Source organism: Protopterus annectens, chromosome 6.part1 (assembly GCF_019279795.1).
Source record: "Protopterus annectens isolate FY-2018-M chromosome 6.part1, PAN1.0, whole genome shotgun sequence".
Lineage (NCBI taxonomy): Eukaryota > Metazoa > Chordata > Ceratodontiformes > Protopteridae > Protopterus > Protopterus annectens.
Window position 1 is genome coordinate 414,824,097 of NC_056738.1, and position 16,516 is coordinate 414,840,612.

The following is a 16,516-nucleotide window of genomic DNA, read 5'->3' on the forward strand; positions in this document are numbered from 1 at the left end:
GCTAGAGAATAAATCTACCACGTCTGTAGACTGTGACCTTGTTATCTGGTTTAATTCTTCCAGCAAAGAGCTACCCAGAACTATTTTGCAAGTACATTTCAGTCGTAAGTGGTTAACAAATGGTCTGAGTTTTTCATTTAAACTTTCTTTGCTTTTGGTCTCATTTTTATGTAAAGATTGAAACTTTCGCTAGTAAAGTGTTATTAAAGTTCCACTTCTCACGTATGGAAGGATTTATTTTAAACAATGAAGTTTTTAAATCATTTAAAGTGTTTTTACATGTTTCACAATTTTTTTGTGGCTTAAATATTTCTAAATAAGTGAAGTTAACTTTGGTTATATTTGAGTATATTGGAATATGCCTTTTAAGAACAGTACCTATGTCCTTAACTTACCTCTCTAATTTGTTAGGGTTGGGTATAAAAGCACCATTTCTGTATGTCAGTTTTTTCTGATCAAGTCTTTGTCCATGACGAAAAACTAATTTTATGTGGTATTTGGCTTAAAATTATTTTGCTTCTATGGAAATGGTGCAGTTCCTTCTTGGAGGAGGGCTCCTGTAGATTTATTGTGGTTTTTATTTCCAGGTGATTCTTTTGTTTGGCAGTTGAGGCTAGGAGGGAAGAAAGTGAAATATCTCGAGGGTTTGTCTCCCTTTTAAAATACTGAAACAAAACATTGTGGAAAAAAGCTGTGGTGGCTTAATACCTAAAGACTGTAAAGACCCATCATACGCAGTTTCATAAATGTCTTTCAGCTTTAACAAAAGATTATAAAGTTTGAATATAATGGTTAAAAAGAATGGCAAAGGTGTGATGGCCATATTGACAGATATGAATCTGTTTAGTTTTGTGATGGGGAGGCAAACCTTTGACAGCATTAATGAAACAATTATCCTGAGGGAAGCAGAATGGAAGAAAATGGTCCTGTTGGTGGGTCTTTATGCAGATAAAGCTTCCGACAGAGTAAGCTAGGATTGAATAGGGCAGTGGAAGCATCTACAATAGGATATGAGGGATCGGAGGCAAAAATTAGTGGGGTTCATCTGTAAACTGTCTGAACAGAGAAGCCAAGCAAGGGTGTCCCCTCTCTCCTTTGTATACATTATATTTAGAACCATTGGCCAAGAAAATAAAGGACACCAGAAATTCGGGGGGCGGCAGAGTGTGCTTGGTGCTCGGGGGGCGGCAGAGTGTGCTTGGTGCTCGGGCAGAGTGTGCTTGGTGCTCGGGGCAGAGTGTGCTTGGTGCTCGGGGGGCGGCAGAGTGTGCTTGGTGCTCGGGGCAGAGTGTGCTTGGTGCTCGGGGTGTGGCAGATGGGGCATGGTGCTCGGGGCATGGCAGATGGGGCATGGTACTTGGGGCGGCAGAGTGGGCGTGGTGCTTGGGGGCTGGCAGAGTGGGCGTGGTGCTCGGGGGCTGGCAGAGTGGGCGTGGTGCTCGGGGGGGCGGCAGAGTGGGTGTGGTGCTCGGGGGGGCCCAGCAGAGTGGGTGTGGTGCTCAGGGGGGGGGGCCGGCAGAGTGGGCATGGTGCTTGGGGAGGTCCGGCACAGTGGGCTTGATTTGCATATGTTTTGTACCTGATGGAACTTGCAGGGCATTTCAGTGTTGTGGAATATATTGAGTTCCATTTTTTCTCAAGATAAAATTAATGAACATAAAAACAAATGCTGTAGTGATAAGCTATATACCCACATTATGAATTCAGCAAGACCCATATTTTTGGGGACATTTTAAAATGAAATATTTAGGAGTATGGATTAAGAAGAATTAGGGCATCTCAGGATATGTGGAAGAGACTGAACAAAACAGAATTATAAACTGAAAAGGGATGCTCTTGCCTTTGGATATGGCTAGCAAGATACAAACAGTAAAAATACCTGTTCAGTTTTATTCATGGGTCAGGCATCTTTTTATCAGGGGAGAAGCTGTGGAAAGTAACAGTTGAAGGTTTTTATCTGGGAGGGGGAAGAGGGCATAAATTTAAGTAGGTTAAGTTGATCCTTCCAATAGAACAGGGAGGTTTAGGTTTACCTGAGCTGAAGGGTTGGTTATTTCTAGAGCTGCCTGTTGATGTTCTTGTACATAACACGAGCAGAAAATTACAGTTCTAATTGGAAAGGTATCATGAAGGATAATTCAAGAAATGGGATTTTGGACACTTATCCTTGAATAAGTCATACAGACTAAAGTAGTAGAAGTATATTACGTAATTCAACACTGGAATGGAGAAAGATTTTGCCTATGGGATGACTGCAATTAGAGGTGCAGAAAATAGGCTGTAAGGGGTTGGAATTTACTGAAGGCAAAGGCTTTGGAACAAATTAGAGGGACGGGTAATAAAATGGGAAGAGGCAAAGACTTTAGGATCCCAGGCTAGTGACTGCCTTCCCTTTCAGGGATTGATAGAAGTATAGAGAAAGAGAGCCTAAGTGAAAGACCTGTACTGGTTGAGTTTTTAATTGAATCTAGAACAGAAGTTGCTGTTAAGGGGGATAAGTAGGGCATATAACATATTTCATAATTATAGGAGTCTGTAAGAAGGTTAAAGATTAGAAAGATTAGATAAGCAGTGGAAGGATGTGTATGTCTCCCAAGTATGCAACAAAATCTAGAATATTAAGGATTTTTGCCTTGAAGTGTGTAATGTGTGTATACTTTTATACCTCAAGCAAACTCCAAATTTTTTCCTCCTATAGATGGCATATGATGGTGTAATGGGGAAGAAAGAGGTAAATGGTAGAGGTATGTTCAGAGTGTAATGGGTTGGCACTTTAAAAATTCCCTACAAACTACTGACAGGAATACTGGGTGTCCAAATGACTGTAACTAAGGACAGTTTTTATGCTGGGATACAGAATGTGAATTGCCTAGAGATAGGAAGGGCCTAAGTTTAATTCTGGTGACTGCCAAAAAAGGAATTACTAGAAAATGGAAATCAAATCTGAACCAGCTATACTTGTAGTGAATTCTATAGCAGATAGAAGTGAGATCTTTTATACAAAGGTAAGAGTAAATTACATAGGGCATTTTGGGAACAATACATGTAAAATATTTAGGAGGAGGAATGAGGTTTGAGAAGTGAAGAGAACAACTTGTGTAGTGTTGCTTTATGACAATATGAAATGTAGTGTTTGTAAATGTGAGCTTGTTAATATGGTTTGATTACTTAAATTTGCCTGTGTCACAAGCAATTGAGTAAAGATGTTAAATGCATTGTACTGTGCCAATACTAATTTTATTTTAGTAAAATTTCAGCTGATGTCCTGCAGTAGTTTTTTTTGGAATTCGTACTAGCTGTCCATACCCAGTACAAACTAGACACTGACAATGTTACTGAACATTTCACACTATGCCCTTCTAACATGTTATAAAAATATGATGAGAATTTGATGCTTCCACTGCAAACGCAATGTCATTTCATTTATTGCACTTTGTTCTTTCTGTAATGGTGCCTATTTGATAAGCCAGTTGAAGCCCAGGCCCAGAGAATCTTAGTCACCATAAGGAACTATGGATGTTAAGTGCAAGTGCAGGAAACGCTTTCGTTGTGAAGTCTTACTGGGCTTTTAAACTATTAGCCCTGTTAACATGAAAGGGGATAACCTGCCTTAAGATTGTGATTGCAGGGTTAGTTATGTCAGGTAAAGGGGTGGTTCAGCTAAGTCTGGGATATGGCTTTTAACATTTTTATGATGGCATTGTTGGATAAACGTTGCTTATTAAAATACAGAGCAATCATTGGCCACTGCCGATGGATGTTCAGCTTTTTTGTCTTTCGCCTTTTCATGGTTAGGGTTCACCACAACGGAACTCCGGTCTGATAATGATTGGCAGTGGGTTTTTATGGTGCAGAGTTGCCAGCCTGACGCCCAACCTTCAAAGAAGGCATGCCCATTCACGCACCTACCTGCATGTCTTTATACGTCACTTGACCACAGGGAGGACATGCAGACTCCACACAGAAGGTGCTCCAGCCAAGAATCGAACAGGAGAACCTCTTGCTGTGAGGAGACGATGCTAACTGCTGCACCACCGATGGATGTTTCGCTTTTAACGGTTATAAATTAACTGTGTCTTTGGTAAGTGCTCTTTCCAAACGTTTAAGATGGTAATGGTAGGTTTGCCTTTTTAAATGTAACTAAATTTTAAGATGTCATTGAGAACAAGCTGGTTGCATTTTACACCAAGTGTAGAGATGAGAGTTAATGAATGAATTTGATCAACCAGATTAGATCAGTCTTGGATCCTTCAGTGCTGGAGGAAGCTGCAGGTGACTGGTGGTGGAATAAGTAGTAATTGCTGGCTTTGGGTGAGAGATTGTTCATCTAATTAATTATGTACATCCATACTGCATATCTGCATGGTAGGTGTGCTTGGTTCTCTTGCAAAGGTCTGTCTTGGTAACATTCATCATACTTGGTAAGGTATAGAAATCCATCACTTTAGGAGTGCATGTTAACCACTGGGGTTCAGGTTAAAGGAATGCACCAAGCTGTGGATGATCTGCCATTTCAGATTGTAAAGAAGTCTGAGATATTCCTGTCTGAAAAAGGCTTATCCTTCTAAAAGGATGAGAGAGTAATTTTAGATGGGAGCAGGTTGGTCTGTAGGGCCCTAGGTGTTGGACTAAAAAGTATACATTGTATTTATACACAAAATTGATTTTAATGCCAATTTCTGTTCAAAATATTAACTGTGACCTACTGCCAAACATTTGGAAGCGGCATATTTTTTGTGACTGCTTGAAGTATTTTGTATGAGTTAATGAATGAGGCTAGCTTAAAATTTTCATTATGGTTAACTGAGCTAGTTACAAATTTTATAAATGCGGACTGATAATTTACAATGTTTTTTTTTTTTTTTTTTTTTAACAAGCTACCTTTTCAGATGTGCCATTTTGTGTTGGGTTGGAAAACTCTATGGGCTTAAACTGTTAACACTTTCAATTTTTTTCCTAACTGAACTCTCTGCAAAGCACTTCTGTCTAGATCTGTTGAACTAGGGCCCTGTAAGAATGGTTTAGTATATAGTTTTGAAATCTGGCTAGCAAGTTCTTGAACACACAGGTTTTGCTTAGTCTATAAAGATACTCAGATCTTTTTTCCCCCCTCCACAGTATTTATTGGCCATGGTCTTGGTTTACTTCAAGCGTGCTGGTTTCCTTATCAAGGACTATACAAGGACTAACTTCTTTTTAGCACTGTGAGTATAAAAACTTCAGAATTACTTTCTAAAACTCAAGGCATTCTCTATATGAACACTGCATGTTTTTAGAAGTGCTAAATTTACACATTTCTTTCAGGTGTGGCCTTTGTGGTTAATAGTATGCAAGTTTTGGGACTGGTAGTTTGAGGGCTTGAAGTGAGGATTAAAGAAAAATGTCGCCTTCCAACACTGGCAATGGTATTCCTATCCCAGAGGCTTTTTTGTGCAGCAACTAGTTAGTTTAATGGAAGGAAAATTCTGACTATCCTCTTCCCTCATGCTTCAAATTGTGAAAATACCACCATTTTTACCCTTCATATTCAATTTCAGAAAGGAATTTTCAGCCTGAGCAACATTTGCTAGATGTGGTGCAGCAGTAGTATTGTTGCCTCACAGCAAGAGGTTCTCCTGTTAGATTCTCAGCTGGAGTGCCTTCTGTGTTGAGTCTGCATGTCCTCCCTGCGATAGTGGCATTCGAAAGACATGCGTAGAATGGGTGTGCCTTCGCTGAAGGCTCGACTTTGAGCTGGCACCTTGGCACTCGTAAAAAATCTACTGCCAATCATTAACAGGCCAGAGTTCTGCTGTGGCGACCCTTAATCAGGAAAAGCTGAAAGAGCATTTTTTGCAGCTTGTTGGTCCCCACAGTTTTACATGGACTGTTGAGGAGATCCCTAAAGTACTGTATGGTGACACTTTCAGCAGAAGCGAACATTTTCATTTGAATAAGCTGATGTAAACTAGGGTAGGTTTACTGCAGGTTAGTGCAAATAAGGGGATAAGTACACTTTTTTGGATGGTGAAGCATTATTTGTATCCATGTATCTGCTGACTTCAGGATGGTGAACTCTACTGTAAGCCATGTTAGTGACACTTGACTAGAAGAAATCAAAAACTGTTACTATGAACGAAGCTTTTAAACATATCCATTGTCATGCAGTATAGAGTAAAAAAAACTCTTGGCTTTTCCAGGTTAGAGGTCACCGCAGTGGCTTTTGTGTGGATTTGCCAGCCCGGCACCCAACCTTCTCTGAAGGTGCGCACATGCACCTTACCTGCATGTCAACCATAGGGAGGACATGCAAACTCTGCACAGAAGGCACTCCAGCTGAGAATCGAACCAGAGAACCTCTTGCTGTGAGGAGAACGCAAACGTCTGCACCACCATCATGCAGTATAGAGTATCTTTTTCTAAGTTGTCACTTCAGCATTACATTGCTTATTTCCTGCCCTCCTTTTAAACTTCATTCATCAGCATTATTATGCATATTCCCACAAATTCCTTTCATTTCTATGAAGTGTTTATCTTTTTATAAAGATGCCGCCTCCAGTTTTTATCATAATATCCAGAACTGTTGCGCAGGATATATGTTTTGACTTTTTGTAATTGCCTTTTTGGCATCCAATAGCAATAAACTCTAAAGCTTTAATGTATCTTGGCAGTTCCAGGCCTAGCTCAGAAATCTTTCCCTAGTTGCAAATCCCCCGCCCCCCCCCCCCGCATTTACTCTAGAGGCAGTCTTTAAAGTTAATCAACTTAACCATTCTCAGAAATGTTTCCATTACCTCTTGCTCATAACACCTCCAGCATTTATTTACAAAGGAAAAATCCTAGCCTGCTTGCAGTGTAAAATATCAATGAAAACACTTCAATGCAAAAATCCTAAACCTTCTGGACTTTATTGCATACTTGGGAGCCTTACAGATTTCTTCCCATTGCTCTGAGGTAAATTGCTAACTACCTCTGATTCTTAATTTAGTATTTATATGCTTTAATTATCCCTTTAAACAGCTTCTATTTTCGACTTACTGTCCCTTCAGTAAATTCTAGCCCTGTTACATGTTTTGTATACCCATAGTTACAGGCATTATTGGTAAATTCCATCTCCGTTCTTTTGCTGCCTCCTTGTACTCTGAATATATGCTTACTGAAAAATTGGTCTCATCCCCCTTTTATCCTTTTCCAGTATAACTTGAGTTGTGTACAAGAGTCTTAACTACATAGCTGTAAAGTACCCCTCCAAATTCAGTAACCCTAATCACCTTTATGTGGAGAATCTGCATATCCCACTTCTGCTCTCTTCCCCCTAGTACTATGTTTATAATTATCCAAAGCAGCAAAACATCCACTGCTGGCATTTTACTATCCATATTCATAGAGCTAGTTTTAATTTATTCCTACAAATCCTTAATGGCTATAACCATTCTTTTTGATCCGTGTACCTAAAATACTTATTTCTGTGATACCTTCCCCCACCTCACTTTCTGCAGGACTGCTTTATAGTGTAGCAAGCAATGTACCTATTTTTATACAAGTATACTGTCATGTTTGTCCTCTTAGTGTCCCCTACATTAATGACATAAGGTAGGGTTCTCACTAAATTTTTCACTCAAACCAGTTTTTCAGTACTGCAGTTGGTTTAATTACATTTAATGGGACTGATTTAGTTTCTGTGTTGACCAGCAACAATGTAAGTCTTCCTGATCACTTGAGTTTCACAAACCCAGTCTGTGGTTTTAGTCCAGGATACTCCTGATAGTTGAAACCTTGGCGTTTTGTAGCTCAAACATTTTCCATTACATCAGTGGAAAATGTTTAACTTGGAAAGGTAACTTGCTCCTACCCTTTTCTAAAGATCCTGATTCCAGTTTTATCTGTTATATTAACTACTACTGGTACAATTTTAGACATTGATTTCCATTTTATAGTAATGGCTTTAGATTTGGCAAGACTTTACTATGTCTAGGCAATTGATTCTGTATTGTACCTCTAAAAAAAAAACACCAGTTTGCTTGCCCAATATTTTTTAACAGTTTGCAGGGAATCTGAAGTCTGCTAGCTCATTACACTCCCAGAAAATGTTCTCAATTACCCCCCCCATATCACACACCCATTTGCTGTATACCCGAGGAAGAATTCTTTGCAGTCTACTTGGGGTATAAAATAACCTACATAAGCTCTCTTAAGCAAAGAGGGTCAGTCTTCTAGACTTGCATATTTGGGAGACAGGCATATATTCCCCATTGTCTTTGTGAATTGCTTATCCAATCTCTTTCCAGTCCTTTCTTAACCCCCTTTGATTCTTATAGTGAACATGCAATTGTTTGTATGCTTTACAAATTAATTTGTTAGCAGTGGCCTGTGTTCCAGCTTCTAATAATTCTACTAGTGCTGGTCTTCTGCTTAGTATCCCCTATTTCTTCTGCTTAGTATCCCCTATTTCTTTTTGCCTGTATTCTGATATCAGTCCTTGATAGGGAGGGCAATCTGTTGCCTGCAGTCCAAATTCTTGGCCTCTTCCCGTTCTTTTACCTTGCCCTCTAATTTGGTCCCAGTACCTTGGTTCATTTGTCAGCTTTCTTCAATAAATTCCAGCCCCCTCTTGCCTATTGTCTGTATCCCTAATTGCAGTCATCCCTATCAGCAGACTCTCCTTTCTCCATTCCCTTGTCCTAGTTCTTGGAATACTTTCTGCTGCTTTATGAATATAATCTGTGTGGTTATTTTCGTTAAGGATTTGCATCTAAAATACTGGTTTCTCCTGGTTTGAGCTTCCCCCATTTCGTCTTTCCACTTTAAATTCTAGTTTTCTGCGTGTGCTATGTATAGGAGTCTTAATTGTGTAGCTGTGAAATATTCTTTCAAATCAGATAATCCTAAACTGCCTTGCTCTGTTGGAAAAATCAGCTTATCCCATTTGACTGTTGCAGTCTTCCCCTCCCAGAAAAAATCCTTCAGCTCTTAATTGCTATCCACAACTTTTCCTTTGGTTGATAAAAAAAAATGCCTGACCTGTGTAAAACTAAAGCATTTTAACTGCATCTTTCTAGCCATAAAAGACCTTCCAACTTCTCAATTTGTTTTTAGTCCCTCCCACACATCTGAGCTGCCACACCAGAATACTTTGTAATCCATACTTCATTTTATCATGTTCTTCATAAATATGGATGTTGCTGAACCATTGAGTACATATTTGTTTTAGCTTCATTAATTTTGTATCCTGAAAAGATCTGAAACTGACACAATTTTACACTACACTGAAATGTCCTTTTCTAGTTTTCAGTTATAAAATATCTGCAAATGAAGGCAGCCTTCATTGAATACCATACCAATTATCCAGTTTGAGTCCCTTATTTTTTTTTTGCCAGCAAATATAATGTAAGTAAAGGGGTAAGAGGATAAGTCTACCTGGTTCCTCTGCTCAAACAAATTGAGAGGATCCCCACACCTTTAATTTTCACCCAGGATTCCCTCTATTTTAATAAACCCTTATAATTTTATCAGGAAATGTAAATGCTTCCATTGCCCTGCTCAAACTCCTAGCTTACTCTGCATGAAGACCCACTAACAGTGGTATTTTATCTGGGTCATTAGTGTTGATGTCAAATGTTTGCCTCCTCTCCTGAAAACCACATCTATCCTCATCTGTTTTGGCATCACCTTTGTCATTATTTTGCTATTATAGATGCAAAACTTTATACTCGTGGTTTAGCATTGAAAATGGGTCTGTATGAAGCTGGATCTGATGGATCTTTACCCTCTTTAGGTACTATAGCCACCACAGCTTTCTTCCAGAATGTTGGTATTTCTCAAAGTACTGTTAAAACCTTCCAGCGATTTCAGTTTTTCCCTCTTGGCTTCCAAACTTCTACAGGAATACCATCTCTTCCTGTTGCTTTCCTGCCGATTGTCACCATTTTCTCATCTGCTATCCTAAATTAGTAAATGAGCATCTACCTCTAACCTTGGCTTATTTAAATATTTCCATTCTTAGCTTTCTATTTCCAGATTTCTCTACTTTATATAGACTTTCATAAAATTTCCAAAATATTTCTAGTACTGCTGTAGGAGATCTCGTCATTGTTAAAGGCTCCCTAAGCTTGGCAACAACCCTTGTTGCCAGAGTTGTGCTAAAAGGATTTTTGCTCTGGAGTTATCAAAAACCAGATGTTCATCGTGTTTCACTGTTGCAGTCATGACTGTAGGGTTCTCCCCTGCCGGCAGGCAGTCCTCTGTCGGCCAGAATCCCAAAGTCTGGGTCCGGTGTCGGCTGTTCAGCCATGCTCCCTGATGTCGGAGCGCCAGGAGTACAAAGCTGACAGACGCCATGTTCTCCAGTCTTTCTTGCCGTGCGGTGATGGCAGTTCGCATTTGCCGGTCGGCTGACTCCTGACAATTTTTGCTAAACGTACTTCAGTCCGAAGACTTTCTTCTCTTACTCAAAGCTAAGTACCCCGTTGGGGAAACTTTTTTTCTTGCTCCAGTCCGATGTCAGAAAAGGTTAATTGTATTTCATGTGGGAAGCAAATACCTCATAAGGATTTTCATTCTTACTGTATTCCTTGCTTAGGCCCTGACCACGACGTAGCTAGTTGTCAGTTTTGTGCTAGATTGTCAACGTACAATTAAACGAAGGTACGATTTTGCATTTCATTACATCGGTAGGCGCTTTAATTACAAAATTTCATCGGATTTGGTTCCGGCTACCGGAGTTCACAAACGACGCAAGGATAAAGACAGGCCTCCGAGGTCCAAATCGGATGATATTGTACAAGCAGAGCCAGCTTCAGGTTCGGCCGTCGTCAGTGAGGCGCTTTTGCAGCCCCTGTCTGCCATTTCGGAACAGATGGCCGAAACGGACTCCCATGAGGAGCCAACTAGGCCTTTGAATATTTCTGTTGCAGGACCTTCGGACAATGCTCCTTCGGATGGGTCCGGAGCCGCTGTGCAGGTACCGGCTTCCGAATGGGTTTTCAGGCCTACTCAGCTTCCAATAAAGGCAAAGACTCCTTCCAAATCAGACTACAGCTAAGGCCTCTACTGATCTGGCACCCAAGTCTCAAACAGTTACTTAAGATGGCGGAGGACTTGCTTACTATGATTAGGGGTTCACATCCCCCTCCAGATAAAAGGCCAAGGCAGGAAGTGTATTATGACTCCTCTGATCAGGCTTCTGTTTCTTCAGTTTCTTCTTCTGACCAGGAATATTCTTTCCCTCCTTATGAGGATTCTGATGCTGAGGAATCCATTCCTTCAGCTTCTCCCCCTGAGGATTTCTCTTTTGGGGAAACTTTACATGAAATGGAACATTTTCACTGGGAAGGACAGGAGTACTCAGAATCTAAGAAAAGACTTGGGGATTTTCTTCTTCCCCAGCATAGACCCCTGGCTATCCCTCCTATTTTGGATATTGTGGATGATGCTTTTTCGGAGGCTAACTTAACTCCGGACTCTCTTCCTCCAGCTCCTGCTAAGCCAGACAGATATTATAGGGTTCCTGATTCCCACCAGTTTTTGTACAAGAATCCTACTGCTGATCCTGAAACCATTTCTCAGGGTCCTAAGGGGGTTAAGGCCGCTACTGCTAAAAACCCCATTCTCACTGAGAAGGATTCCAGATCTTGAGAAAGATGGGGCAAAAAAGTGTATACTTCTGCTACTTTATCTATTGGGGCTTTAAACTGTCAATTTCATATGCTGAAATACCAGCAATTTCTTCTGTCTGTTTTGAAACAAAAGCTTACTTCCATTTTTGCTTGTGCAGATAAGGAATTTATATGACTTAATGCATGCCACTGAACAAGTTGGGAAATCTTGTTTACACTGTGAATTTGATGCCTTGGAGGCTTCTCACAGGGCTGCTGCCTCTGGTACAGTCATTAGAAGGCATGCTTGGTTAGAGGAACAAAACTTGCCAGATGAAGTAAAAGCTAAGTTATTGGATGCTCCTGTCGAGCATAATGTTTTGTTTGGACCTAAGGCTGAAGAGGTGATGAAGATGGAAGATGAGGCAAAATCCATTCAAACGGTTAAAGATTTCTTACAAGTACAGCCACCAAGATTTAGTAGGAATTGGCCTACAAAAAATTGGTCCTTTCCCAATTCAGACAGGCCTCAGAGGGACAGACGCTCCCGAGGAAGGCCTCAAACACAAGCCTCTTATAGACCAAGACAGTGGACTGCTTCCTCCCCTAGGGGAGGACAGGACAGGTCGCAAGCTCATAGAAAACAGGCTCAATGACTCCCTCTGTTGGGCTGCAGGAACTTCTTGCCTGTAAGCCCCACTCGGAGGAAAACTTTTCTCTTTTTCACCTAAATTGGACTCGTATAACCCAAGACAAGTGGGTTCTGAATATGGTTTCAAGAGGTTACAAATTCCATTTTCATACCCTACCAAGACCATGCGGATGGCCGGATCTTCCAAAACACCAGTGGTTAGAGGCCTTAAACCAGGTGGAGGCTCTCTTGGCTATGAAAGCCATAGAACTGGTTCCACTTTCAGAGATGGGACAAGGTTTTTACTCGAGGCTCTTTCTAGTCCCCAGAAAGCAAAATTCATGGAGACCCATTCTGGATCTGTCGGTCTTTAACACTTTTCTCGAGATACCAAAATTCAAGATGCTTACTCTACAGCAGCTACTTCCAATGCTGACCAAAAATGCATGGATGGTAACTTTGGATTTAAAGGAGGCATATTTACACAATCCCATCAGGCAGGAATGCAGAAAATACCTTTGGTTCAGGGCCGGATCGAGGCACTATCAATTCTCTGCGCCGCCCTTTGGATTGTCTACTGCGCCCAGGGTCTTCACCAAATGCCTGGCTCCAGTAGTAGCTTATTGCAGACTCAAGGGAATTCAGATTTACCCTTATCTGGACGATTGTCTAATTCAGGCAGAGACAGCAAGGATGTCTTACTCCAGCATCTAGAATTTGTTCACAACCTTCTCAAGTTCCTGGGATTCTCTGTAAACATAAAGTCAAATTTGACACCCTCACAACAGAACGTTTCTGGGTGCTCTTCTAAACACCACAACCCAGATGGCATTTCTGACATCTGAAAAACAATTACAGCTGGCTTCAACTTTCAAAACCTTGGCAACTTTAACTCCGCTTTCTGCAAGGAAATTCCTGCAGGCTTTGGGTTACATGGCCTCCTGCATCCTTCTCGTACCATATGAAAGACTACATATGAGGAAAATTCAGTGGTACCTAAAAAGTGTATGGTCTCAGCATTGCCACAGTTTAGACATACAGATCTCCGTCCTGCCTTGTCTCCAAAAGGAATTCCTTTGGTGGTCCAAGGCATGCACTCTAAACATAGGGAAAGCCCTTCAGTCTGCCTCCAGCCACTCAGATACTAACCGCAGACTTCAGATTATGCATGGGGGGCCCATTTTCAGGGCAACTGTCTGCAGGGCCTTTGGGCAAAGGATCAGAAACTCCTGCATATCAATTTAAATGAAATGTTAGCCGTACAGAACGCTCTATTGGCTTTCAGGAAACTTCTACAACCAGGACAGCTACTAATATGGACAGACAACACCACAGTTATGTGGTACATAAACAAGCAAGGGGGATCTCATTCCTATCCCCTTTGCAGACTAGCCATGAATCTATGGAACACAGCGCTAGCTTGCAAACTGGACCTTCAAGCTCAGTTTCTACCAGGGAAGCAAAACTTCCTGGCAGACAGTCTGAGCAGAAACCTGTCGGATCCACACGAATGGATGTTGGACACCGAAATATTCAGGATGATTACAGCAGTCTGGGAATGTCCTCACCTAGACCTCTTTGCATCCCATCTCAATCCTCAACTACAGATTTTTTGCACCAGGACTTTCCACAAACTAGCTTGGAAAGTGGATGCACTATCATTCAGTTGGAGAAACCTCTCTGGGTATGCCTTCCCGCCTCTACCTCTTCTTCCACGGGTGTTATTAAAGATCAAACAGGACAAGCCCAAGATGATTTTGCTGGCCCCAAATTGGCTTCGACAATTTTGGTAACCAACTCTGAAAAACCTTTGTCTGGAGCCCCCTTTGGTATTACCACAGACTCAGAACCTTCTTTCCCAGCACCAGGGTCAGGTTCTGCACTCCCATGTCAAAACTCTCAGCCTGGCGTCCTGGTTAATCCAGGGTCCTTGATTCATTCTCTCCTACCCAAGCAGGTTATGGATGTAATTTTAGAAGCCAGACGTCCTAGCACAAGAAAAACTTATGCAGGAAAATGGAAAAGATTTTGCACCAGGATGCAGGCTCAGGATTCAGACCCTCTTATTCCTAACATTCCTCTGATTTTACTTTACCTGACAGACCTCTTACATAAGGGTCTCTTTCTCTTCCATAAATATCCATGCTTCTGCTATTTCTGCTCATTATAATACAGACCCTCCTATCTTTTCCCATCAGCTCATGAGACAGTTTCTCAGAGGAGCTAAGAACTTAAGGCCCCCTAGATCTCCTCCCATTCCTGCTTGGGATCTCGACTATGTTTTGGAAAAACTCACCTTACCTCCTTTTGAGCCTGCTGCCACTTCTGACATCAAGTTTTTATCTTGGAAGACAGCCATTTCTGTTAGCTCTGACCTCTGCCAGGAGAGTTTCGGAGTTGCAAGCTCTCATGGCTGTGGAACCTTATAATCTGAAGTAGGCAGACTTCATTTGTCTGCAACCTGTGGGTATCGGATCCGACATTGGATCCGAGCCGGCAGTTCAAAAGCTTTAGGATCCGAGCTCCTAGCTCCTCCCTCTACCCATAACCCCTTGCCAAGCCCTGACTGACCTCAGATTTTCGTTTGCCACGTTCGAGTAGCCAACGGATTTCACGAGCTCCTAGTAGCAAGTATTTCTCTTTGGTATTGTGACAGAAAAATTTCCTTTTTCTTTAAAAAATTTAGTTGAGTGTGTGCTTAGGCTTTTCTCCTCCCTTTAGTTTAATTTTTTTCTACAGGTTTTGCGTAGCTTTTGAGTCTGTGTGTGTTAGTGTAGGCCTGTTAGGGTGTAGTCATGGCAGAAGCCCCTAAGGCTATGTTTTCGAAATGTACCGAGTGTGGCCACAAGCTTTCTCCAGCTGATGGCCACACTCGTCAAGAATGTCTGGGGGTTGAACACTTGTCATCTGGTTGTACCATATGTGCAGGGTTCAACCCCCGGGCTTTAAGGGAGCGGAGGTCGAATTTGGTTCTGGTGGGACTTAACCCTCCTGAATCGGCTTCGGCCGCTGCCCCTGCTAGTCAGCAGCCCTCCCCGGGGTGCTGCGGTCTCCCTTTCCCCGGCAGGGACTCAACCTCCCACCAAGAAGCCGGAGGATAGGGAGACCAGGAGAGAGAAAGAAAGGCACAAGGAGAGGCACCACAAACGGCGGGCCGATACCTCTGTTTCGGCCCCTCCGTCTAAGCGGGCCTCTCCTGTGCCTTCTAGCTCTCCTCCTCCTAGTCGCCATTCCCCCCTGTTCTCTCCTGGACCCGAGGAGGTGGAGACTAGTCCTCCGAGGTCACAGAGGCGGCACTCTAGGTCCGCCTCGGTGGCCTCATCGAGGTCTACCTTCTCTATGTCTGAAGCGGATATGGACCAGATGATGAGGTGTTTCATCCAGGCCCAGATGCAGATGGGAGTGCATGTTTCGCCCCCATAGCTCCTTCTCCGACCTGACTCCCGGGTTCGGAGCTGTCGGAGCCGTGCAGAGTTGGATCCGGGGGTGGTTCGGATCCGATTGGTCGGCCCACCTCGGATCCGATCCATCCCTTGAGTGCTTCGGGTACTTCGGACCCGACCTCTCACAGCCGGGGGCCGAGCCTCTGATCCGAGGGAGATGGTGTGTCTTCGGCTCCATCTAGGTCGGAGCGCACCGGTCTCTCTGATCCGACAGTCTTGGCGCCAGCTCTGATCCATGCGTCGGATCAGAGTGGGGGTCGGCTCTCGGGGCTTAGAGAGGTCGGCTCCCCCTCTGCCTTCGACGTGGTGGAAAGGGCGCTGTTGAGGACTTCCAGACCCCCGGTCCCTGTCTCGGCTCCACCCCGTGCTCCCTCTCAGCTGGGCCAGGCTTCCATCAGCCGGTCCCAGGGACAGCCTGCCTCGATGTCCCAAGTACTTCCCTTGGAACATTTGGGTGCTGGCGAGGACTCCTCGGACAGTCCCCCCGAGGAAGTGCCTCGCAAGTGTAAGAGGAGGCACGTGGACTCCCCTGAGTCCATTACTGAAGACACAGACTTGGATGAAGGGGAGGGCTCCCCAAGATCACCCCCAGAGGATGTCTCATTTGGAGACATTATGGAAATGTTAAGGATCGGGGGGGGTGGTCTGCCCCCAAGGCCTCCTAGACGAGTCTGTGTTCTTGGAGGCATTTGAGGCGGGCCCATCTACCTCTTGGGTGTCCCCTCCTGCCGATCCTCTGGTGGACCTTATTGCCACCAGAGCGTGGAAGGACCCGGACACCGTTGAGCCTGTTCCCAAGCGCCCGGATCGTATCCTTAGTCCCCCTGCAGACCGCACACATTGGAGTAAGGGACCCTCAGTAGATGCCA

General features: G+C 43.0%; 1 protein-coding gene across 2 annotated transcripts in view; it reads left to right on the forward strand.

Moving 5' to 3' along the window:
- SPDYC (speedy/RINGO cell cycle regulator family member C) overlaps positions 1–16,516 on the forward strand; it is a 688,680-nt gene that overhangs the window by 413,330 nt on the left and 258,834 nt on the right. For both annotated transcript variants that reach the window (XM_044075843.1, XM_044075844.1), the window contains exon 4: positions 5,119–5,204. In XM_044075843.1, coding sequence (XP_043931778.1) covers positions 5,119–5,204 — 86 coding nt within the window. The remainder of the gene's footprint in view (positions 1–5,118; positions 5,205–16,516) is intronic.